The sequence below is a fragment of the Somniosus microcephalus genome, unplaced genomic scaffold (assembly GCF_052327205.1).
Source record: "Somniosus microcephalus isolate GS21.2 unplaced genomic scaffold, FLI_Smic_1.0 unresolved_chr1, whole genome shotgun sequence".
NCBI lineage: Eukaryota > Metazoa > Chordata > Chondrichthyes > Squaliformes > Somniosidae > Somniosus > Somniosus microcephalus.
The window spans coordinates 167,201,036-167,225,448 of NW_028225179.1; the positions used below are offsets into that span (position 1 = coordinate 167,201,036).

The following is a 24,413-nucleotide window of genomic DNA, read 5'->3' on the forward strand; positions in this document are numbered from 1 at the left end:
GTTCTGCCCGTCCAATAGTGCAGCACTCCCTCAGTACTGCCCATCCGACAATGCAGTGCTCCCTCAGATGCCTCGGTTTGTTACAGATGCAAAGTAATCTTTTATTTGAAAAAGAGAAAGAAATCGCCAAACTCTGGGTCCTAATAAACTGAAACTGACGAGCATTTCCAATCTGCCCAGTTTGCTCAGCATGCAGCAATTAAGCTCTGACTGACCTTAGAGCTGAGTTTACTTAACAACAGCTGGACTTTGCGGCCTTAAGTGAGCACAGCTTCATGCCAGCAGCTGAATAATCCTTCTCTTCTTAGGCAGTCGCTCAGAGCCGAGGATGACTTGCTTCCACATTAAAAATGAGTTCTCAGGTGACTGATGAGTCCAATGCGGGACCTACAGTCTCTGTCACAGGTGGGGCAGACGGTGGTTGAAGGGGCGGGTGGGTGGGGTGCTTGGGTTGACGTGCCCTCCTTGCGCTGCCTGCGCTTGGCTTCCGCTTGCTCCCGGTGAAGAGCCTCGAGGTGTTCGGCGCCTTCCCGGATGCTTCTCCTCCACTTTGTGCGGTCTTGGGCCAGGGATGTTGCACTTTTTCAAGGAGGCTTTGAGGGTGTCCTTGAAGCGTTTCCTCTGCCCACCTAGGGATCTCTTGCCGTGTCGGAGCTCCGAGTAGTGCGCTTGATTTGGGAGTCTCGTATCGGGCATGCGGACAATGTGACCCGTCCATCGGAGCTGATTGAGTGTGGTCAGAGCTTCGATGCTGGGGATGTTGGCCTGAGCGAGAACACCAACGTTGGTGCGCCTATCCTGCCAATGGATTTGCAGGACCTTGCGGAGGCAGCGTTGGTGGTACCTCTCCAGTGCTTTGAGGTGCCTGCTGTACATGGTCCATGTCTTTGAGGCATACAGCAGGGTGGGTGTCACTGCTGCTCTGTAGACCATGAGCTTGGTGCTGGGTTTGAGGTCCTGGTCTTCAAACACTCTTATTCCTCAGGTGACTGAAGGCTGCACTGGCACACTGAAGGCGGTGTTGGATTTTGTCGTTGATGTTTGTGGACAAGATGGCTCCTGGGCTGGCAGCTCTCTAAGGAGATCCTTTGCCATCCTTTGCTCTTCCCCCCCCACCCCCAGTCTCCTCTCGTCTGATGTTTAAGCAGAATAATACATGCTCCAACACACCTGCCCCTGATTTACCACGAGCAGTGCCACGGCAGATCGGTTCATGACATGCTGAACTAAAACGACTTTCTTAAACCCAGAGAAGAAAACTGCACCTGAGCCCAGAGCAGGCCAGCGAGTTTTACGCCGAGCAAAGTGGGAAAATGTTCTTCCCCAGCCTGAGCGCGCACCTCTGCTCTGGGCCGCTGGTGGCGATGATGCTCGCCAGAGACTCCGCCATCCAACAATGGAATGATCTGCTTGGGCCTTCTGACAGTGAGAATGCAAAGGAAACGCATCCCAAGAGGTGAGCGATCCCGGACGGGGTGGGGTATATATGGAGGGGGTGTACAGGCCCCAGGTGGGGCCAGTAATTGGACGGGGTGGGGTATATATGGAGGGGGTGTACTCGCCCCAGGGAGGGCCAGTAATTGGACGGGGTGGGGTATATATGGAGGGGGTGTACACACCCCAGGGAGGGCCAGTAATTGGACGGGGTGGGGTATATATGGAGGGGGTGTACTCGCCCCAGGGAGGGCCAGTAATTGGACGGGGTGGGGTATATATGGAGGGGGTGTACACGCCCCAGGGGGGGCCAGTAATTGGAGGGGGTGGGGTATATATGGAGGTGGTGTACTCGCCCCAGGGAGGGCCAGTAATTGGACGGGGTGGGGTAAATATGAAGGGGGTGTACACGCCCCAGGGAGGGCCAGTAATTGGAGGGGGTGAGGTATATATGGAGGGGGTGTACACACCCCAGGGAGGACCACTAATTGGAGGGGGTGGGGTATATATGGAGGGGGTGTACAGCCCCAGGGAGGGCCAGTAATTGGCCGGGGTGGGGTATATACGGAGGGAGTGTCCACGCCCCAGGGAGGGCCAGTAATTCGAGGGGGTGGGGTATATATGGTGGTGGTGTACACACCACAGGGAGGGCCACTAATTGGACGGGGTGGGGTATATATGGAGGGGGTGTACACATCCCAGGGAGGGCCAGTAATTGGACGGGGTGGGGTATATATGGAGGGAGTGTACACATCCCAGGGAGGGCCAGTAATTGGACGGGGTGGGGTATATATGGAGGGGGTGTACAGGCCCCAGGGAGGGCCAGTAATTGGAGGGGGTGGGGTATATATGGAGGGGGTGTACAGGCCCCAGGGAGGGCCAGTAATTGGAGGGGGTGGGGTATATATGGAGGGAGTGTACATGCTCCAGGGAGGGCCAGTAATTGGATGGGGTGGGGTATATATGGAGGGGATGTACACGCCCCAGGGAGGGCCAGTAATTGGACGGGGTGGGGTATATATGGAGGGGGTGTACAGGCCCCAGGGAGGGCCAGTAATTAGAGGGTGTGGGGTATATATGGAGGGGTTGTACACGCCCCAGGGAGGGCCAGTAATTGGATGGGGTGGGGTATATATGGAGGGGGTGTACACGCCCCAGTGAGGGCCAGTAATTGGAGGGGGTGGGGTATATATGGAGGGGGTGTACACGCCCCAGTGAGGGCCAGTAATTGGAGGGGGTGGGGTATATATGGAGGGGGTGTACACGCCCCAGTGAGGGCCAGTAATTGGAGGGGGTGGGGTATATATGGAGGGGGTGTACACGCCCCAGGGAGGGCCAGTAATTGGATGGGGTGGGGTATATATGGAGGGGGCGTACATGCTCCAGGGAGGGCCAGTAATTGGAGGGGGTGGGGTATATATGGAGGGGGTGTACACGCCCCAGGGAGGGCCAGTAATTGGATGGGGTGGGGTATATATGGAGGGAGTGTACATGCTCCAGGGAGGGCCAGTAATTGGAGGGGGTGGGGTATATATGGAGGGGGTGTACACGCCCCAGTGAGGGCCAGTAATTGGAGGGGGTGGGGTATATATGGAGGGGGTGTACACGCCCCAGGGAGGGCCAGTAATTGGAGGGGGTGGGGTATATATGGAGGGAGTGTACATGCCCCAGTGAGGGCCAGTAATTGGAGGGGGTGGGGTATATATGGAGGGGGCATACACATCCCAGGGAGGGCCAGTAATTGGAGGGGGTGGGGTATATATGGAGGGGGTGTACACATCCCAGGGAGGGCCAGTAATTGGAGGGGGTGGGGTATATATGGAGGGGGTGTACAGGCCCCAGGGAGGGCCAGTAATTGGAGGGGGTGGGGTATATATGGAGGGGGTGTACACACCCCAGGGAGGGCCAGTAATTGGAGGGGGTGGGGTATATATGGAGGGGGTGTACAGGCCCCAGGGAGGGCCAGTAATTGGAGGGTGTGGGGTATATATGGAGGGGGTGTACAGGCCCCAGGGAGGGCCAGTAATTGGAGGGGGTGGGGTATATATGGAGGGGGTGTACAGGCCCCAGGGAGGGCCAGTAATTGGAGGGGGTGGGGTATATATGGAGGGGGTGTACACGCCCCAGGGAGGGCCAGTAATTGGACAGGGTGGGGTATATATGGAGGGAGTGTACACGCTCCAGGGAGGGCCAGTAATTGGAGGGGGTGGGGTATATACGGAGGGAGTGTCCACGCCCCAGGGAGGGCCAGTAATTGGACGGGGTGGGGTATATATGGAGGGGGTGTACACGCCCCAGGGAGGGCCAGTAATTGGACGGGGTGGGGTATATATGGAGGGGGTGTACACGCCCCAGGGAGGGCCAGTAATTGGACGGGGTGGGGTATATATGGAGGGGGTGTACACACCCCAGGGAGGGCCAGTAATTGGACGGGGTGGGGTATATATGGAGGGGGTGTACACGCCCCAGGGAGGGCCAGTAATTGGACAGGGTCGGGTATATATGGAGGGGGTGTACACGCCCCAGGGAGGGCCAGTAATTGGACGGTGTTGGGTATATATGGAGGGGGTGTACACGCCCCAGGGAGGGCCAGTAATTGGACGGGGTGGGGTATATATGGAGGGGGTGTACACGCCCCAGGGAGGGCCAGTAATTGGACAGGGTCGGGTATATATGGAGGGGGTGTACACGCCCCAGGGAGGGCCAGTAATTGGATGGTGTGGGGTATATATGGAGGGGGTGTACACGCCCCAGGGAGGGCCAGTAATTGGACGGTGTTGGGTATATATGGAGGGGGTGTACACGCCCCAGGGAGGGCCAGTAATTGGACGGTGTTGGGTATATATGGAGGGGGTGTACACGCCCCAGGGAGGGCCAGTAATTGGATGGTGTGGGGTATATATGGAGGGGGTGTACACGCCCCAGAGAGGGCCAGTAATTTAACGGGGTGGGGTATATATGGTGGTGGTATACATGGCTGAGATGCAGGGCCACAGGTCAATGTTTCCAGTCCTTTGGGTTATAACCTCTGGCCTTCAACGTGTGGAAGGAGCCAGAGGAGATCACTGTGATTAACCTGACTCTCTATCAATATCTGTTGCTTCTAGTTTAAGGGCGATATATGGAACTGATAAAATTAAGAATGCGTTCCACGGCAGTGCCTGCTTTAACACGGCAGAGAGGGAGATTATCTTTATGTTCCCTAACGGTGAGTTTCTGAGAAAAAAAAACCTTTATTTTTATGTTTGTTTTATAGATAGAGGTTTGGAGGGTGATAGGTGACCATTAGCTACTGTCACCGCTCACTCCATACTCTCCCTTCTCCTCGAGCTGCTGACTCCAGGGTACCTCATCCAAATGTCCAATTTCACAAGGTACATATGAACAGGAGGAGGCCATTCAGCTAAGGGATCCCACAACCACCGGATCAGATCAAAGCTCTGCCGTCCTGCCACATCCAGTCGTGAATGGTGGTGGACCATTAAACAACTAACGGGAGGAGGAGGCTCCATGAATATCCCCATCCTCAATGATGGTGGAGCCCAGCACACGAGTGCAAACGACAAGGCTGAAGCGTTTGCAACCATCTTCAGCCAGAAGTGCCGAGTGGATGATCCATATCGGCCTCCTCCTGAGGTCCCCACCACCACAGAAGCCAGTCTTCAGCCAATTCAATTCACTCAACGTGATATCAAGAAACGGCTGAGCGCACTGGATACAGCAAAGGCTGTGGGCCCTGACAATACTCCAGCTGTCATGCTGAAGACTTGTGCTCCAGAACTAGCCGCGCCTCTAACCAAGCTGTTCCAGTACAGCTACAGCACTGGCATCTATTTGACAATGTGGAAAACTGCCCAGGTATGTCCTGTCCACAAAAAGCAGGACAAATCCAATCCGACCAATTACCGCCCCATCAGTCTACTCTCAATCATCAGCAAAGTGATGGAAGGTGTTGTCGACAGTGCTATTAAGCAGCACTTGCTCACCAATAACTTGCTCACTGATGCCCAGTTTGGGTTCCGGTAGAACCACTCGGCTCCAAACCTCATTACAGTCTTGGTCCAAACATGGACTAAAGGGCTGAATTCCAGAAGTGAGGTGAGAGTGATTGCCCTTGACATCAAGGCAGCATTTGAATGAGTGTGGCATCAAAGAGCCCTAGTAAAACTGAAGTCAATGGGAATCAGGGGGAAAACTCTCCACTGGCACAAAGGAAGATGGTTGTGGTTGTTGGAGGCCAATCATCACAGCCCCAGGACATCACTGCAGGAGTTCCTCAGGGCAGTGTCCTAGGCCCAACTATCTTCAGCTGCTTCATCAATGACCTTCCCTGCATCATAAGGTCAGAAATGGGGATGTTCGCTGATGACTGCACAGTGTTCAGCGCCATTCACAACTCCTCAGATAATGAAGCAGTCCTTGCCCGCATGCAACAAGACCTGGACGACACTCAGGCTGATAAGTGGCAGGTAACATTCGTGCCACACAAGTGCCAGGCAATGACTATCTCCAACAAGCGAGAGTCTAACCACCGCCCCTTGACATTCAACGGCATTACCATCGCCGAATCCCCCACCATCAACATCCTGGGGGTCACCATTGACCAGAAACTTAACTGGACCAGCCACATAAATACTGTGGCAACAAGAGCAGGTCAGAGGCTGGGTATTCTGCGGCGAGTGTCTCACCTCCTGACTCCCCAAAGCCTTTCTACCATCTACAAGGCACAAGTCAGGAGTGTAATGGAATACTCTCCACTTGCCCCATCCTACTGAACTCTACAAATAAACTCTAAAGCCTGCACATCTGCCAATGCACTTTATTATGGTTATGTTTATGTTAATGTATTACAAGCCAAATGAATGTCGAATGTTAAATGTCTTAATCTAAATGTACACTCTCGGGAGCCGCAAGCCTACATTTCGTTGTACTGCACTTGTGCACTAACAATGACAATAAAGTTGATTATGATTATTATTATATTAACATTCACTCCCTCCACCACCGGCGCACCGTGGCTGCAGTGTGTACCATCCACAAGATGCACTGCAGCAACTCGCCAAGGCTTCTTCGGCAGCACCTCCCAAACCGCGACCTCTTCCACCTAGAAGGACAAGGGCAGCAGGCGCATGGGAACACCACCACCTCCAAGTTCTCCTCCAAGTCACACACCATCCTGACTTGGAAGTATATCGCCGATCCTTCATCGTCACTGGGTCAAAATCCTGGGACTCCCTCCCTAACAGCGCTGTGGGAAGTACCTTCACCACACGGACTGCAGCGGTTCAAGAAGGCGGCTCACCACCACCTTCTCGAGGGCAACTAGGGATGGGCAATAAATGCTGGCATTGCCAGCGACGCCCACATCCCATAAATGAATTTTAAAAAATTGTGAGGAAGAGGGCATACAGGTGAGGTAGAAAAATACATTGCCAGTGGGGTGGGGCGGGGGGGGGGTGGCATTTCATTTTTGAAGCTATTAAATTGGTGAAGAATTTGAAAGGTGAAATATTGGCGAGTTGATGAAATGATGTAGAGTGCTGTTTGAGGGGAAATGCTGGATAATATTTGCACCATGTTTCCCAAACACTGACAGTCACCATTGAGCCATTTCCAGCTGGCCAGGCTGCGGAAGACTACCTGAGCAAGTTTGTAAATCCCACACTGCTGACCGGCCTGACTGAAATGTGCAAACAAAAGCCTCTCAACCCCATTGTAAGTACCTGTCGTGGGGGGAGTGGACGGGTGGGGAGTGGGGCGAGTGGTGTGTGTGTGTGTGGGGGTGGGGAGTGGGGCAAGTGGTGTGTGGGGAGGGGAGGTGGGCGAGTGGTGTGTGTGGGGAGTGGGCGAGTGGTGTGTGTGGGGAGGGGGGAGTGGGCGAGTGGTGTGTGTGGGGAGGGGGGAGTGGGCGAGTGGTGTGTGTGGCGAGTGGTGTGTGTGGGGAGGGGGGAGTGGGCGAGTGGTGTGTGGTGGGGAGGGGGGAGGTGGGCGAGTGGTGTGTGTGGGGAGGGGGGGAGTGGGCGAGTGGTGTGTGTGGGGGAGGGGGGAGTGGGCGAGTGGTGTGTGTGGGGAGGGGGGAGTGGGCGAGAGGTGTGGGGGGAAGTGTGGGCGAGTGGGTGTGTGTGGGGGGGGAGTGGGCGAGTGGTGTGTGTGGGGAGGGGGGAGTGGGGCGAGTGGTGTGTGTGGGGAGGGGGGAGTGGGCGAGCGGTGTGTGTGGGGAGGGGGGAGTGGGCGAGCGGTGTGTGTGGGGAGGGGGAGTGGGCGAGTGGTGTGTGTGGGGAGGGGGGAAGTGGGCGAGTGGTGTGTGTGGGGAGTGGGCGAGTGGTGTGTGTGGGGAGGGGGGAGTGGGCGAGTGGTGTGTGTGTGGGGAGGGGGGAGTGGGCGAGTGGTGTGTGTGGGGAGGAGGGAGTGGGGGAGCGGTGTGTGTGGGGAGGGGGGGGAGTGGGCGAGCGGTGTGTGGGGGGAGGGGGGAGGTGGGCGAGCGGTGTGTGTGGGGAGGGGGGAGTGGGCGACTGGTGTGTGTGGGGAGGGGGGGAGTGGGCGAGCGGTGTGTGTGGGGAGGGGGGAGTGGGCGAGTGGTGTGTGTGGGGAGGGGGGAGTGGGAGTGGCGAGCGGTGTGTGGGGGGAGGGGGGGAGTGGTGGCGGAGCGGTGTGTGTGGGGGAGGGGGGAGTGGGCGAGCGGTGTGTGTGGGGAGGGGGGAGTGGGCGGGTGGTGTGTGTGGGGAGGGGGGAGTGGGCGAGTGGTGTGTGTGTGGGGAGGGGGGGAGTGGGCGAGTGGTGTGTGAGGGGAGGGGGGGAGTGGGCGAGTGGTGTGTGTGGGGAGGGGGGGAGTGGGCGAGTGGTGTGTGTGGGGGAGGGGGGAGTGGGCGAGTGGTGTGTGGGGGAGGGGGGGAGTGGGCGACTGGTGTGTGTGTGTGGGGGAGGGGGGAGTGGGCGAGTGGTGTGTGGGGAGGGGGGGAGTGGGCGACTGGTGTGTGTGTGGGGAGGGGGGAGTGGGGCGAGTGGTGTGTGAGGGGAGGGGGGAGTGGGCGAGTGGTGTGTGTGGGGAGGGGGGATGTGGGCGACTGGTGTGTGTGTGGGGAGGGGGGAGTGGGCGAGTGGTGTGTGAGGGGAGGGGGGGAGTGGTGGCGAGTGTGGTGTGTGTGGGGAGGGGGGAGTGGGGCGAGTGGAGTGTGTGTGGGTGTGGGGAGTGGCGTGGTTGTGTGGGGAGGGGGGGAGTGGGCGAGTGGTGTGTGTGTGGGGAGGGGTTAGTGGGCGAGTGGTGTCTGTGGGGAGGGGGGAGTGGGGCGAGTGGTGTGTGCTGTGCGGGGAGGGGGGAGTGGGCGAGTGGTGTGTGGGGAGGGGGGGAAGTGAGCGAGTGGTGTGTGTGGGGAGGGGGGAGTGGGCGAGTGGTGTGTGGGGGAGGGGGAGTGGGCGAGTGGTGTGTGTGGGGAGGGGGGAGTGGGCGAGTGGTGTGTGTGGGGAGGGGGGGAGTGGGCGAGTGGTGTGTGTGGGGAGGGGGGAGTGGGCGAGTGTGTGTGGGGAGGGGGGGAGTGGGCGAGTGGTGTGTGTGGGGAGGGGGGGAGTGGGCGAGTGGTGTGTGTGGGGAGGGGGGGAGTGGGCGAGTGGTGTGTGTGTGGGGAGGGGGGAGTGGGCGAGTGGTGTGTGGGGAGGGGAGTGGGAGTGGGCGGTGGTGTGTGTGGGGAGGGGGGGAAGTGGGCGAGTGGTGCGTGTGGGTGGGGAGGGGGGGAGTGGGTGAGTGGTGTGTGGGGGTGGGGAGGGGGGGAGTGGGGTGAGTGGTGTGTGGGGGTGGGGAGGGGGGAGTGGGTGAGTGGTGTGTGGGGGTGGGGGAGGGGGGAGTGGGTGAGTGGTGTGTGGGGGTGGGGAGGGGGGAGTGTGGGTGAGTGGTGTGTGGGGGTGGGGAGGGGGGAGTGGGTGTGAGTGGTGTGTGGGGGTGGGGGAGGGGGGAGTGGCGTGAGGGGGGGAGTGTGTGCCGGGTGGGGAGGGGGGAGTGGGTGAGTAGTGTGTGGGGGTGGGTGAGTAGGTGTGTGTGGGGGTGGGGAGGGGGGAGTGGGCGAGTGGTGTGTGGGGGTGGGGAGGGGGGAGTGGGTGAGTGGTGTGTGGGGGTGGGGAGGGGGGAGTGGGTGAGTGGTATGTGGGGGTGGGGAGGGGGGAGTGGGTGAGGGGGGGGAGTGTGTGCCGGGTGGGGAGCGGGGAGTGGGGCGAGTGGTATGTTGGGGTGGGGAGGGGGGAGTGGGTGAGTGGTGTGTGGGGGTGGGGAGTGGGGGAGTGGGGTGAGGGGGGGAGTGTGCGAGTGGTGTGTTGGGGTGGGGAGGGGGGAGTGGGTGAGTGGTGTGTGGGGGGTGGGGAGGGGGGAGTGGGTGAGGGGGGGAGTGTGTGCCGGGTGGGGAGCGGGGAGTGGGCGAGTGGTGTGTTGGGGTGGGGAGGGGGGAGTGGGTGAGGGGGGGAGTGTGTGCCGGGTGGGGAGCAGGGAGTGGGTGAGGGGGGGAATGTGTGCCGGGTGGGGAGCGGGGAGTGGGCGAGTGGTGTGTTGGGGTGGGGAGGGGGGAGTGGGTGAGGGGGGGAGTGTGTGTGTGTGGGGAGTGGGCGAGTGGTGTGTGTGGGGGTGGGGAGGGGGGAGTGGACGAGGGGAGTGTGGGGAGGGGGGGAGTGGTGTGTGTGGGGAGTGGGCGAGTGGTGTGTGTTGGGGTGGGGAGGGGGGAGTGGACGAGGGGAGTGTGGGGAGGGGGGGAGTGGTGTGTGTGGGGAGTGGGCGAGTGGTGTGTGTGGGGGTGGGGAGGGGGGAGTGGACGAGGGGAGTGTGGGGAGGGGGGGAGTGGTGTGTGTGGGGAGTGGGCGAGTGGTGTGTGTGGGGGTGGGGAGGGGGGAGTGGACGAGGGGAGTGTGGGGAGGGGGGAGTGGTGTGTGTGGGGAGTGGGCGAGTGGTGTGTGTGGGGGTGGGGAGGGGGGAGTGGACGAGGGGAGTGTGGGGAGGGGGGGAGTGGTGTGTGTGGGGAGTGGGCGAGTGGTGTGTGTGGGGGTGGGGAGGGGCGAGTGGACGAGGGGAGTGTGGGGAGGGGGGGAGTGGTGTGTGTGGGGAGTGGGCGAGTGGTGGGGGTGGGGAGGGTGGAGTGGACGAGGGGAGTGTGGGGAGGGGGGGAGTGGTGTGTGTGGGGAGTGGGCGAGTGGTGTGTGTGTGCCGGGTGGGGAGGGGGGAGTGGGTGAGGGGAGTGTGTGGCGGGTGGGGGGAGTGGGGAGTAGGTGAGTGGTGTGTGGGGGCTGGGGAGGGGGGAGTGGGCGAGTGGGGGGAGGAGGGGTGTGGGTGAGGGGAGTTTGTGCCAGGCGAGGGGTGGGGGCAGTTGCAATGATGTCCATTAAATACTTATTTATATGCAGGATGATGAATGCCTTTGATTCATTGAATCATGGGATGATACAGCACAGAAGGAGGCCATTCGGCCCATCGTGCCTGTGCCGGCTCTTTGGTAGCGCTATCTAATTCATCCCACTCCACCACTGCTCTGTCCCCATAACCCTGTAAATATTTTCTCTTCAAGTATTTATCGAATTCCCTTTTGAAACTTACTATTGAATCTGCTTCCACCGCCCTTTGAGGCAGCACATTCCAGATCACAACAACTCGCTGCGCAAAATAATGTCTCCTCCTCTCTCCCTCTGGTTCATTTGCCAATTATCTTAAATGTGTGTCCTCTGTTTACTGACCCTTCTGTCAGTGGAAGCTCTATCAAAACTGTCATGACTTTGAACACCTCTATCAAATCTCCTCTTAAACGTCTCAGCTCTAGAAAATAATAATAAGATTGGGCAGAATCAACATGGATTTATGTAAGGTGCCACATGAACACTCTCGACCTCTCTCTTCAGCAACACCAGCACACTCTATCTCAAAGCTGTCCGGGTCCACAGTTCCATTTCATCCTTCGACTCATCCGACGCTTCAACAAAAAACTTTTTTTCTTCCTTTCCGATGTCAAGGATCGCAAGCTTCATCAACTTTTGGACACCAATGCCCCCCCGGAACCTTCTTCCCCTTCACTTTCCTCTGACCCCATCCCTTCTCCCAATCTCAATTCAATTCAATTCAATTCTGTTCAAATCGCTTTATTGGCATGACAAGGTACATCTTATGTTGCCAAAGCATCGAAAAACATTTATGGTTGAACACATAAACGCAGGTCTATCCATACAGTGTATAAACAGATATATCCCTGAGTGTATAAATATACATTCATATAATTTGTATATACTCTTTTCTTAGATTTAATGGTTGTCTCTCTGTTTATGGCAAGCTGTGCTGCTAAGGTTACACAATTTCTCTGTTCCCCTAGTAGGTATGGGAGTTTTTGGTCGTCATTCAAATTTCTGAATTCAGGGCATATTTTTGTGAATTTTGGGTAGAAATTCTCCCTTATGCCCTGATATTTTCTACAAGCTGTGAGGAAGTGCATCTCTGTCTCCACCACTCCCTGACTGCAGTGAGAGCATATCCTGTCCTCTCTTGGTAGCCGGGTCTGCCTGTGTCTGCCTTTTTTGATCGCCAGGCTATGTTCACTAAGTCTGTACATTGTCAAGGTTTTTCTCAGTTTGCTATCCTTTACCATGGTCAGGTAATCAGCCATGTTGTATTGTCTGTTTAGGGCCAAGTAGCAATTGAGTTTGTTTTGGGTTTTTGTTGTTTCTGCCCAATATGACAGATATTTTTCCTTTTGCTTAGTGACAATTGTGTTGGGTCGAATTCTCTGTGTTACGATGTCACTGTCCTGGGGCTGGTTATTGTTGTAGTGTTAGTAGTAACTTCACTGAGTCCCAGGACCCCTGCCGCGTTTTCACTATCCCCTCTGACCTTCCCCTCTCTGACCCCGAACGATCAGTCCTCAGCAAAGGCCTGAGCTTCATCCCCTTACGCCCCCACCTCAATGAATTTCGAGCTCGGCACGATGTTGAGCTCTTTTTCCGCCGCCTTCATCTCCATGCCCACTTCTCTGGCCAGGAGTCTTCCCCCCACACGACTGACCCTTTCTCCCGCTTTCAGAATTCCCGTTCTACCTGGACCCCTCCCCCTCTGCTCCCCTCACTCACTCCAACCTACCTCCCTCTGAACTTGCAGCAGTCCATTCTCTCAGATCCAACCCCGACATTGTCATTAAACCTGCTGACAAGGGCAGTGCTGTTGTTGTTTGGCGAACCGACCTCTACCTAGCGGAAGCTGAACGCCAACTCTCCGACACCTCCTCCTACCTCCACCTGGGCCATGACCCCACTACCGAACATCAAACCACCGTTTCCAAGACTGTCACTGACCTCATCTCCTCTGGAGATCTTCCCCCCGTGGCCACCAACCTCATAGTTCCCCAACCCCGCACAGCCCGCTTCTACCTCCTTCCCAAGATCCACAAACAGGACTGCCCTGGTAGACCCATCGTTTCAGACTGTTCTTGCCCCATGGAACTTATCTCTTCCTATCTCGACTCTATCTTTTCTCCCCTTGTCTAGTCTCTTCCCACCTACATCCGTGACTCTTCGGACGCCCTCCGCTACTTTAACAGTTTCCAGTTTCCTGGCCCCAACCGCTTCCTTTTCACCATGGACATACAATCCCTCTACACCTCCATCCCCCACCAGGATGGCCTGAGGGTGCGCCGCTTCTTCCTTGAACAGAGGCCCGACCAGTCCCCATCCACCACTACCCTCTTCCGCCTGGCTGAACTTGTTCTCACATTGAACAACTTCTCCTTTAACTCCACTCATTTCCTCCAAATCAAAGGTGTTGCCATGGGTACTCGCATGGGTCCTAGCTATGTCTGCCTTTTTGTGGGATATGTGGAACACTCTTTGTTCCAGTCCTACTCAGGTCCCCTCCCTCACCTCTTTTTCCGATACATTGATAACTGTATCGGTGCCGTTTCCTGCTCTCGCCCTGAACTAGACAATTTCATTCACTTTGCCTCCAATTTCCACCCTTCCCTCACCTTCACATGGTCCATCTCTGACTCTTCCCTTCCCTTCCTCGACTTCTCCATCTCCATCTCTGGGGATAGGTTATTGACCAATATTCACTACAAGCCCACTGACTCCCACAGCTACCTGGACTACACTTCCTCCCACCCCGCCTCCTGTAAGGACTCTATTCCATTCTTCCAGTTTCTCCGTCTCTGCCGCATCTGCTCCGACGATGCCACCTTCCACACCAGTGCTTCCGACATGTCTTCCTTTTTCCTCAACCGAGGATTCCCCTCTACCATGGTTGACACGGCCCTCGACCGTGTCCGTTCTATCTCCCACACTTCTGCCCTCACCACTGCCCCTCCCTCACAGAACCACGATAGGGTTCCCCTTGTCCTCACCTTTCACCCCACCAGCCTCCACATTCAACGGATCATCCTCCACCATTTCCGCTACCTCCAAAGTGATCCCACCACCAAATGCAGCTTCCCCTTCCCTCCCCTTTCAGCATTCCGTAGGGACCGCTCCCTCCGAGACACCCTAGTCCACTCCTCTATCACCCCCAGCACCCCTTCCCCTTCGCCTGGCACCTTCCCGTGCAAGCGCAGGAGATGTAACACCTGCCCCTATACCTCCCCCCTTCCCAATGTCCAGGGCCCCAAACACCCCTTCCAGGTGAAACAGTGATTTACTTGTACTTCTTGCAATCTAGTATACTGTATTCGCTGCTCACGATGCGGTCTCCTCTACATTGGGGAGACCAAACGCAGATTGGGTGACCGCTTTGCGGAACACCTCCGTTCAGTCCGTAAGGGTGACCCCGAGCTTCCGGTCACCTGTCACTTTAATTCACCGCCCCATTCCCACTCGGACCTCACCGTCCTTGGCCTCTTGCATTGTTCCACAGAAGCTCAACGTAAACTTGAGGAACAGCACCTCATCTTCCGATTAGGCACTTTACAGCCTTCCGGACTCAATATCGAGTTCAACAATTTCAGATCATAACCTCGGCCCCTATTACATTTTTACTTATTTTTTTATCCACACCTTTGTTTTGGTTTTTCCCTCCCCCCCCCCCGTTTCTCTCTCCCACATGGCAGTTGTCTCCCATTCTGCCAGCACATTTCACACCTAATCTGAGCCATCTTTTGTCTCCACTCGTCCTATCACCATCTCGTCTGGTTTTGAATACCTCTTAATGTCTCCTCACTTCTTTTGTTCTCTCCCAGCCCTGCCTTTCGATCTATTTCATTTCCTTTCCAGTTTTGAAAAAGGGTTTCGACCCGAAACTTCGACTCTAATTTCTCTCCACGGATGTTGCCTGGCCCGCTGAGTTTTTCCAGCATTTTCTGCTGTTATTATGAAAGGGAAATTGTGTTTGCCGAATCTGTTAGAGTTTTTTGAGGTTGTAACTCGCAGAATAGATAAGGGGGAACCAATGGATGTGGTGTATTTGGATTTTCAGAAGGCATTCGATAAGGTGCCACACAAGAGGTTATTAAACAAATTTAGGGCTCATGGGATTGGGGGTAATATACTAGTGATGGGCCTTCAATAACCACAAAACTAGAAGTTATAGACTTAAACAAGTTGGCTTTTAATCACTAAGATCAGAGCTAACATCTCAACACGCCGACTGGTTCACAGGAATGAGTCATACAGATCCTGGGATCTTTATGTAAGAGAAGTCAGGGGCGGAGCCAAGAGCCAAGACCTGGAACCTCCCAGGTTAGTCGGGAAAGAGGAAGTGAAACTATACACAGTGGGGGAGGGTAATATACATGAGTGCAAAACGAATACAGGATCAAGACAAACAGATTTCATTACATTCACCCCTTCTATAGATTTAGTCCATCGGGGTGATGTTTCTTAAAAGTTGGTATAAGTGAGTCTGTCAGGAGGTTTTGCAGTTCTCCGTGATCGGCGCAAAGCCGGTTGGGGTGCCTCTAGGGGAGTGGATTCTGGTGCCTCCGCAGTGTCTTCCAGGTTATCTGCAGTGTCCTCCAGGTTAAAGTTGGGTATTGATACCTCTGGGCATCCTGTCTCTTTGTAGTGTAGGTCTTCATCGGGTAGTCTCCCATCGTTCTCTCCGCTCCCCGAGGGAGCGAGGTCTTTTATGGAAACAGTGTCCTCTCGCCTGTCGGAGTATTCGATATAGGTGTACTGAGGGTTTGCATGGAGGAGCTGTACCTTTTCCACAAGGGGGTCCGTTTTATGGCCTCTCACGTGCTTCCACAATAGTACTGTCCCCGGAGACGTCAGCCACGCGGGTAGAGATATGCCCGAGGTGGATTTCCGGGGGAAAACGAACATCTTTTCGTGAGGGGTAGCGTTAGTGGCAGTACATAACAGAGACCTTATGGAGTGGAGTACGTCTGGGAGGACTTCCTGCCAGCGGGAGGTCGGAAGGCCTTTTGACTTTAAGGCTAACGTGACAGCCTTCCAAACAGTAGCATTCTCCCTTTCCACTTGCCCATTACCCCGGGGGTTGTAGCTAGTGGTTCTGCTAGTGGCTATCCCCTTCGAGAGCAAGAACTGGCGCAGCTCGTCACTCATGAATGATGTCCCCCTATCGCTGTGTATGTAGTTCGGCATGCCAAACATGCAGAATAGATTACAGAGACACTTGATGACCGTGGCACTGGTCATGTCTGGGCAGGGAATGGCGAAGGGGAAGCGGGAATATTCATCAATGATATTGAGGAAGTATACGTTACGGTCGGCAGAGGGAAGGGGTCCCTTGAAGTCCAGACTTAGGCGCTCGAATGGCCGTGTGGCTTTGATAAGGTGTGCACGGTCAGGCCTGTAGAAATGAGGCTTGCATTCTGCACAGATGCGGCAGGCTCTGGTCATTGCCCTGACCTCCTCGATGGAGTGGGGCAGATTGCGGGACTTTATAAAATGGTATAGTCGGGTGACCCCTGGGTGACAGAGGTCGTTGTGGAGACCCTGTAATTTGTCCGTATGAATGCTGGCACACATTCCCCGCGATAGGGCGTCTGGGGGTTCATTAAGGGCTCCCTGCCTGTACATAATATCATAGTCGAACGTGGATAGTTCGATCCTCCACCTGAGTATTTTGTCATTCTTGATTTTCCCCCTTTGTTTGTTATTAAACATGAAAGCCACCGACCGCTGGTCGGTGAGCAGGGTGAAACGTTTGCCGGCTAGGTAGTGTCTCCAGTGCCGCACTGCCTCCACTATAGCCTGTGCCTCCTTCTCGACAGAAGAGTGCCTGATTTCAGGTCCCTGAAGGGTTCGGGAGAAGAAGGCCACAGGTCTCCCAGCCTGATTGAGGGTCGCAGCTAAGGCAAAGTCTGACGCATCGCTTTCGACTTGAAAGGGAATGCATTCGTCCATTGCACACACTGCAGCCCTTTCAATGTCCTGTTTAATACTGGTGAAAGCCTCCCGAGCTTCAGCTGATAGTGGGAAGGACGTCGATTTAATGAGGGGTCGGGCCTTATCAGAGTAATTGGGCACCCATTGGGCATAATATGAAAAAAATCCCAGGCACCTTTTTAAAGCTTTGGGATTGTGTGGCAGGGGCAGTTCCTTTAGGGGGCGTAATCGGTCAGGGTCCGGTCCAATTACCCCATCTTCCACCACACAGCCGAGGATACAGAGACGGGTTGTGTTGAAGACACATTTGTCTTCGTTGTAGGTTAGATTCAGCTTTAGGGCAGTTTTTAAAAATCTCGCAAGGTTTAGATCGTGGTCTTGCTGGTTGTGCCCGCAGATAGTGACATTGTCCAGATAGGGGTAGGTAGCTTGTAGTTTATTCTCGTCAACCATGCAGTCCATCTCACATTGGAAGACTGAGACCCCATTTGTTACCCCGAAGGGCACTCTGAGAAAATGGTAGAGGCGCCCGTTCACCTCGAAGGCGGCGTATGGGCGGTCCTCCGTTCTAATGGGGAGCTGGTGATACGCGGATTTGAGGTCGATAGTCGAGAAGACTCGGTATTGCGCAATCTGGTTGACCATTTCTGATATGCGGGGTAAAGGGTAGGCGTCCAGCTGGGTATAAATATTAACAGTCTGGCTGTAGTCAATTACCATCCGTTTCTTTTCGCTATTTTTAACTATGACTACTTGGGCACGCCACGGGCTGGTACTGCATTCAATAATGCCTTCCCGCAGGAGTCTATCCACTTCCGCCTTGATAAAGTGTCTGTCTTCCAGACTGTACCGTCTACTTTTGGTCACTATGGGCCTACAGTTCGGAGCGAGATTAGCGAATAAAGAGGGCGGGCTGATTTTTAAGGTTGATAGGCCACAGACTGTGAGTGGCGGCTGGGACTCGCCATATGCTAGCGTGACACTTTCGTGGTGGCACTGGAAGTCCAGGCCCAAGATTACATTAACACAGAGTTCTGGCATCACGAGGAGTTTAAAATCCTTGTAGTCCGTGCCTTTTACAGTCAGTGTTACCACACAGTAGCCCAAAATGTCCGAAGTGTGGGGCTTAGCAGCCATAGCAATTCTGCTCCGTGTAGGGGTTATCGTTAATGAGTGCCGCCGTACCAGGCTAGGGTGGATAAAACTCTCAGTACTCCCACAGTCAATTAAACATTTCGTTAAATTCCCGTTTACCTGTATGTCCATCATGGATTTTGTCAACGGGTGTGGCCTGGATTGATCCACCGTGATCGAAGCCACTGTTGGGCCCTGGGCGGCTGTTGAGTCGGGAAAAAATGGAGGATCCCAAGATGGCGGCCCGCACGGCACGCACGAGGTGGTGACGGAGTTGGAAATCGGATTCCCCCTGCAGACTTTGCTAAAATGCCCCTTTTTCTTACATTTGAAGCATGTAGCGTCCTTCTCTGGGCATCGTTGTCTGGGGTGCTTGGCCTGGCCGCAGAAGTAGCATTTCGGGCCTCGAGACATTGCCGCTCTAGTAGGACTCCTGGGTGAACTTCTGTGTGGGGACTCCGGCGGCGTAGAGCTGGTCTGAGACCTGGATGGGGAAGATGGCTGATTCCAAGATGGCGGCCCCCTCGGCGCGCACGAGGCGGTGAGGGCCGCATGGCCGGAAGAATAAGAGTCAGAGTTTTTCTGGGCCACGTCCAGCGATCGCGCAGTGGCCACTGCCTTTTTTAAGTCCAGGACCTCCTTCTCCAGCAGTCTCTGCTGGATATAATTCGATTTGAGGCCCGTGATGAAGGAATCGCGGACCAATTCGTCAGAGTATGCGTTGGCCGTCACGGCCTTGCAGTTACAGTCCCGGACCAGGTCCTTTAGGCCCTGTAAGAAATCGTCCATTGATTCCTCTGGTCGCTGCCTGCGTGTAGCCAGCAGATGTCTGGCGTACACTTCGTTTACCGGCCTCTGGTATTGGGCCTTCAGGATAGTGATGGCCTCCGTGTAAGAGGTGGCGTCCCGGATGAACGAATAAATCTGATGACTTACGCGAGTAGTCAGTAGACTCAGTTTATCTACCTCGCTAGCGGATGAGGCCCCCGTGAAGAGTTCGAAGCATTTGAGCCAGTGTCCAAATTGATTTGATGCTTCAGCAGAATGTGGATCCAAGTCCAGACGCTCTGGTTTTAGGAGTCGATCCATCCTAGTATTCTTTAGTGATTAAAATTGATGGGCCTTCAATAACCACAAAACTAGAAGTTATAGACTTAAACAAGTTGGCTTTTAATCACTAAGATCAGAGCTAACATCTCAACACGCCGACTGGTTCACAGGAATGAGTCATACAGATCCTGGGATCTTTATGTGAGAGAAGTCAGGGGCGGAGCCAAGAGCCAAGACCTGGAACCTCCCAGGTTAGTCGGGAAAAAGGAAGTGAAACTATACACAGTGGGGGAGGGTAATATACATGAGTGCAAAACGAATACAGGATCAAGACAAACAGATTTCATTACAATTAGCATGGATTGAGGATTGGTTAACAGACAGAAAACGGAGAGCAGGAATAAATGGGTAATTTTCGGGTTGGCTGGCTGTACCGCAAGGATCAGTGCTTGGGCCTCAGCTATTCACAATCTATATCAATGATTTGGATGAGGGGACCAAATGTAATATATCCAAGTTTGCTGATGATACAAAGCTGGGTGAGAAAGTAAGTTGTGAGGAGGATGCAAGGAGGTTTCAAGGGGCTATGGACAGGCTAAATGAGTGGGCAAGAACATGGCAAATGGAATATAATGTGGAGAAAGGTGAAGTTATCCACTTTGGTCGGAAAAATAGAAAAGCAGAGTATTTTTTAAATGGTGCGAGATTGTGAAATGTTGGTGCTCAGAGGGACCTGGGTGTCCTTGTACACAAATCACTGAAAGTTAACATGCAGGTACAGCAAGCAATTAGGAAAGCAAATGGTATGTTGGCCTTTATTACTAGAGGATTTGAGTATAAGAGTAAAGACTTCTTACTGCAATTATATAGGGCCCTGGTGAGACCACACCTGGAGTATTGTGTACAGTTTTGGTCTCCTTACCTAAGGAGGGATATACTTGCCATAGAGGGAGTGCAACAAAGGTTCACCAGACTGATTCCTGGGATGAGAGGATTGTCCTATGAGGAGAGATTGAGTAGACTAGGCCTATATTCTCTAGACATTAGAAGAATGAGAGGTGATCTCATTGAAATATACAAAATTCTTACAGGGCTCGACAGGGTAGATGCAGGGAGGATGTTTCCCCTGGCTGGGGAGTCTAAAACCAGGGGTCACAGTCTCAGAATAAGGGGTCGGCCATTTAGGACTGAGGTGAGGAGAAATGTCTTCACTCAGAGGGTGGTGAATCTTTGGAATTCTCTACCCCCAGAGGGCTGTGGAGGCTCAGCCATTGAGTATATTCAAGACAGAGATCGATAGATTTTTGGATTTTAAGGGAATCGAGGGATATGGGGATAGTGCAGGAAAGTGGAGTTGAGGTAGAAGATCAGCCATGATCTTATTGAATGGCGGAGCAGGCTCGAGGGGCCAAATGGCCAACTTCTGCTCCTATTTCTTACGTTCTTATGTTAAGGGGAACGATCCCAGCTTCTCCTGTCTCTCCACATAACTGAAGTCCCTCAGCCCTGGAACCACCCTAATAAATCTCCTCTGCACCCTCTCCAAGGCCTTGACCTCCTTCCTAAAGTGTGGTGCTCAGAATTGGACACAATACTCCAGCTGGGGCCCAACCAATGATTTATACAGGTTTAGCTTCCTTGCTTTTGTACTCTATTCCACTATTAATAAAGCCATGGGTCCCGTATGCTTCTTTAACAGCCTTCCCAACTTGTCCTGCCACCTTCAAAGATTTGTGTACGTACACCCCCCAGTTCTGCGGGGTCCTGTGTCACCTCCCTGTTATTCTGTGAGGTATTTTAATCTACTCCACCCAGCGGAAAGCGGGGGCGGATGGGATCGGATGCTCGATTTACGCCCCGCCCGATTCCACGCTCCAATGACTTCAGGTGAAGATTGTGGTTTTTGTCTTTTTACAACAATACCCAAAGCAGGAACAGAGGAGAAGGGTTCCTCGCCCGCCCCCTCTCTCCGCACTGTTCCTCTCACGCCAAGGCCAGATCCATAGGGGCCGGCAACACTCTTGTAACTTCACCTAAGTGACCCTCCTTCCTGTGTGGACCTAGACAATGAGTGTCGACAAGCTATCCTGCTGTCAAGGACTTCACAACTGAGCACACCTCATGCGCTGACTCTCCAACTGGACACAGGGTGGCGATCGGGGGGCAGGAACTTGCACTGATGTTCCCAAGATTCAACCAACATCCCAGTAAAAAAACAACAGATGATCTGGTCATTGTCACATTGCTGTTTGTGGGATCTTGCTGTGTGCAAATTGGCTGCCGCATTTCCTGCATTACAACACTGACTACGCTTCAGAAAGCACTTGTCTGTAAAGCGCTTTGGGACGTCCTGTTGCTGTGAAAGGCGCTCTATAAATGCAAGTTTTTTTTATAGGAACTGTTAGATCGGGTAATTAATTTCAGTGGACCACACTGATGAGGTCAACACACTAAAATAAAAGTTTGCAAGTCCGGTGGTAAGTTTTAAATAGTCGATTTATTGCATCACTTGATTTACACGGTTTGACTTCCTTCGGCAACTGACATCATGTTCAAAATGGCTGGTTTTTATACAGCAGCAGATGTACCCGTCCCCCCTTTATTACCATTGGCTCAGCAGCACGCATACAGAGCTATGGTTGGTTCAGCTACATCGCACTGATTGGATCTCTGATACATCACTCATTCCTTTGTTCTCTTGTTAAGCTAAATCAGCACTTTCAATGTTAAGCTAAATCAGCACTTTCATTGTTCTCAATTTTTAAGTCAGCCGATGTGACGTTACCAGCTGTGATTGGATCTGATACATCACACCATCCTTTGACAGTGGTCAGCTTAAGCATAATCAGATTTCTTTAAATCATTAGTTTAATCATATTAAAATCTATGTTATTAAAATATATTCCCTAACAGGAACCTTCAAAAGCCAATTGGACATGTACTTGAAGAGGACTGATTCAGGGTTATGGGGAAAAAGCTGGGGTGTGGAACTAAATTGGACAGCTCTTTCAAAGAGCTGGCACAGGTGGGACGGGCTGAATGGCCTCCTCCTGTGCTGTAAGATTGTATCATTCTAATAAACTTCAGGAGCTGCGGCTAATTACAGCGTGATAGGTGAGATCGGACGACTCTGTGCAGACCGGGAATGGAACCTGGGACCATTGACTTTGTTGTGGAGTATTTTAAACTAACACGTGACACAAGGTTTTAAATCGATAGTCAAGTTGTCTTTATTACACCGGTGGGGAGACAGTCTGCTCTGTCTTAGCCAGACTTCTCCAAATTGTTACAGCAAACACTCCATTTTTATACATTACAATACACATGGCAGCCTCATGCACAATTCATTCCTGCCACCTGATTGGATCTTGGCCCGCATGCACCTTCACGGATTGGTTACGAATCTTGATATAAACATGTATAAGCTGCCTCCTCAATCAATCACTCAAACTGCTAAATGCTGATTAAAGGATACCTTGGAATGTAACCTAGGTAATAAAGTTCTTACGGGCAGTTGAAATGCTAGGCATCCTGTCTCCATTTAATTGTTTTATATCTCTCCAAAGGTCAGCCATCTTTGACCGCATCTTTATGGATGTGGTCTTTCATGGTAGTCCCTGTCTTCCTTACACTATTCAAGGAAACTGCCAGCGATGTCAGTTTAACTCTTTCCCCACTGCACCTTGGTGCCCCACTGGGCCGTGCTATGAAAAGGCACTCGATGGAGAAACATAGAAGATAGGAGTAGGCCATTCGGCCCCTCGAGCCTGCTCCGCCATTCAATGAGATCATGGCTGATCATCCAAATTCAGTACCCTGTCCCTGCTTTCTCCCCATATCCCTTTAGCCTTAAGAAATATATCTAACTCCTTCTTGAATATATTTAATGAATTGGCCTCTACTGCCTTCTGTGGTAGAGAATTCCACAGGTTCACCACTCTCTGGGTGAAGAAATTCCTCCTCATCTCAGTCCTAAATGGCCTACCCCTTATCCTTAGACTGTGACCCCTGGTTCTGGACTCCCCAACCATCGGGAACAACCTTCCTGCATCTAGTCTGTCCAGTCCTGTCAGAATTTTATAAGTTTCAATGAGATCCCCTCTCATTCTTCTAAACTCCAGCGAATACAAGCTTAATCGACCCAATCTCTCCTCATACGTCATTCCTGCCATCCCAGGTGTCAGCCTGGTGAATCTTCGCTGCACTCCCTCCATGGCAAGAACATCCTTCCTCAGATAAGGCGACCAAAACTGCACACAATACTCAAGGTGTGGTCTCACCAAGGCCCTGTACAATTGCAGCAAGACATCCTTGCTCCTGTACTCGAACCCTCTCGCTACGAGGGACGAGGTTTGAGCACTAATTCAGTCTCAGCGTTTCAAAGGACTAACAAGCTACGTGGTTTATTTTCCTGTTGCAGATCTGGCTGGCCGACTGGCTGCTGGCCCACAATCCCAACAAACCCTGTATTCAGGAGGGTGAGGTGACGGATCCCTCAGACTGCCCCTTCTGATTCTGGAAATGCACACCACCAGCGGGATCTACCATCATTTTGATCACTTGGCGGGTTGGCTTACTTCCAACTTTAATGCATCTGAGACATTTCCAATGATTCAAAATTACTACTGTTATTAAATTTCTGCTGTAAGTTGACTTACGTTTTGTTGAATTATTTACGTTACAATGTGCAAAGTGTGTCTGTTCCCATGCTTGTTTGTGTTTGTGGGTGTTGGAATGTAGGCTGAGCATTTGGGATGAAGGCTGGCATTTTCTGGGACACACATAACTCCTCAGATAATGAAACAGTCCATGCCCGCATGCAGCAAGACCTGGACAACATGCAGGCTTGGGCTGATAAGTGGCCGGTAACATTCGCACCACACACGTGCCAGGCAATAACTATCTCCAACAAGAGAGCGTCTAACCACCGCCCCTTGACATTCAACAGCATTACCATCGCCGAATCCCCCACCATCAACATCTTGGGGGTCACCATTGACCAGAAACTTAACTGGACCAGCCACATAAATACTGTGGCAACAAGAGCAGGTCAGAGGCTGGGTATTCTGCGGCATGTGTCTCACCTCCTGACTCCCCAAAGCTTTTCCACCATCTACAAGGCACAAGTAAGGAGTGTGATGGAATACTCTCCACTTGCCTGGATGAGTGCAGTTCCAACACTCAAGAAGCTTGACACCATCCAGGACAAAGCAGCCCCGCTTGATTGGCACCCCATCCACCACCTTAAACATTCACTCCCTTCACCACTGGAGCACCGTGGCCGCAGTGTGTGCCATCTACAAGATGCATTGCAGCAACTCGCCAAGGCTTCTTCGGCAGCACCTCCCAAACCTGTGACCTCTACCACCTAGAATGACAAGGGCAGCAGGCGTGAAGGGGAAGGGATGTTGGGGTGACGGAGGAGTGAACCAAGGTGTCGCGGAGGGAGCGGTCCCTTCGGAATGCTGAAAGGGGAGGTGAGGGGAAGATGTGTTTGGTGGTGGGATCAA

General features: G+C 53.5%; 1 protein-coding gene across 1 annotated transcript in view; it reads left to right on the top strand.

The window, feature by feature from the left end:
• The window catches only part of LOC147096506 (nucleoside diphosphate kinase 5-like), a 37,275-nt gene extending 13,719 nt beyond the window's left edge, over positions 1-23,556 (top strand). The window contains exons 3-6 of the mRNA XM_085975308.1: positions 1,251-1,456; positions 4,542-4,642; positions 7,031-7,149; positions 23,324-23,556. Coding sequence (XP_085831434.1) covers positions 1,251-1,456; positions 4,542-4,642; positions 7,031-7,149; positions 23,324-23,416 — 519 coding nt within the window. The 3' untranslated portion in view covers positions 23,417-23,556. The remainder of the gene's footprint in view (positions 1-1,250; positions 1,457-4,541; positions 4,643-7,030; positions 7,150-23,323) is intronic.
• The last annotated feature ends 857 nt before the right edge of the window (positions 23,557-24,413 follow it).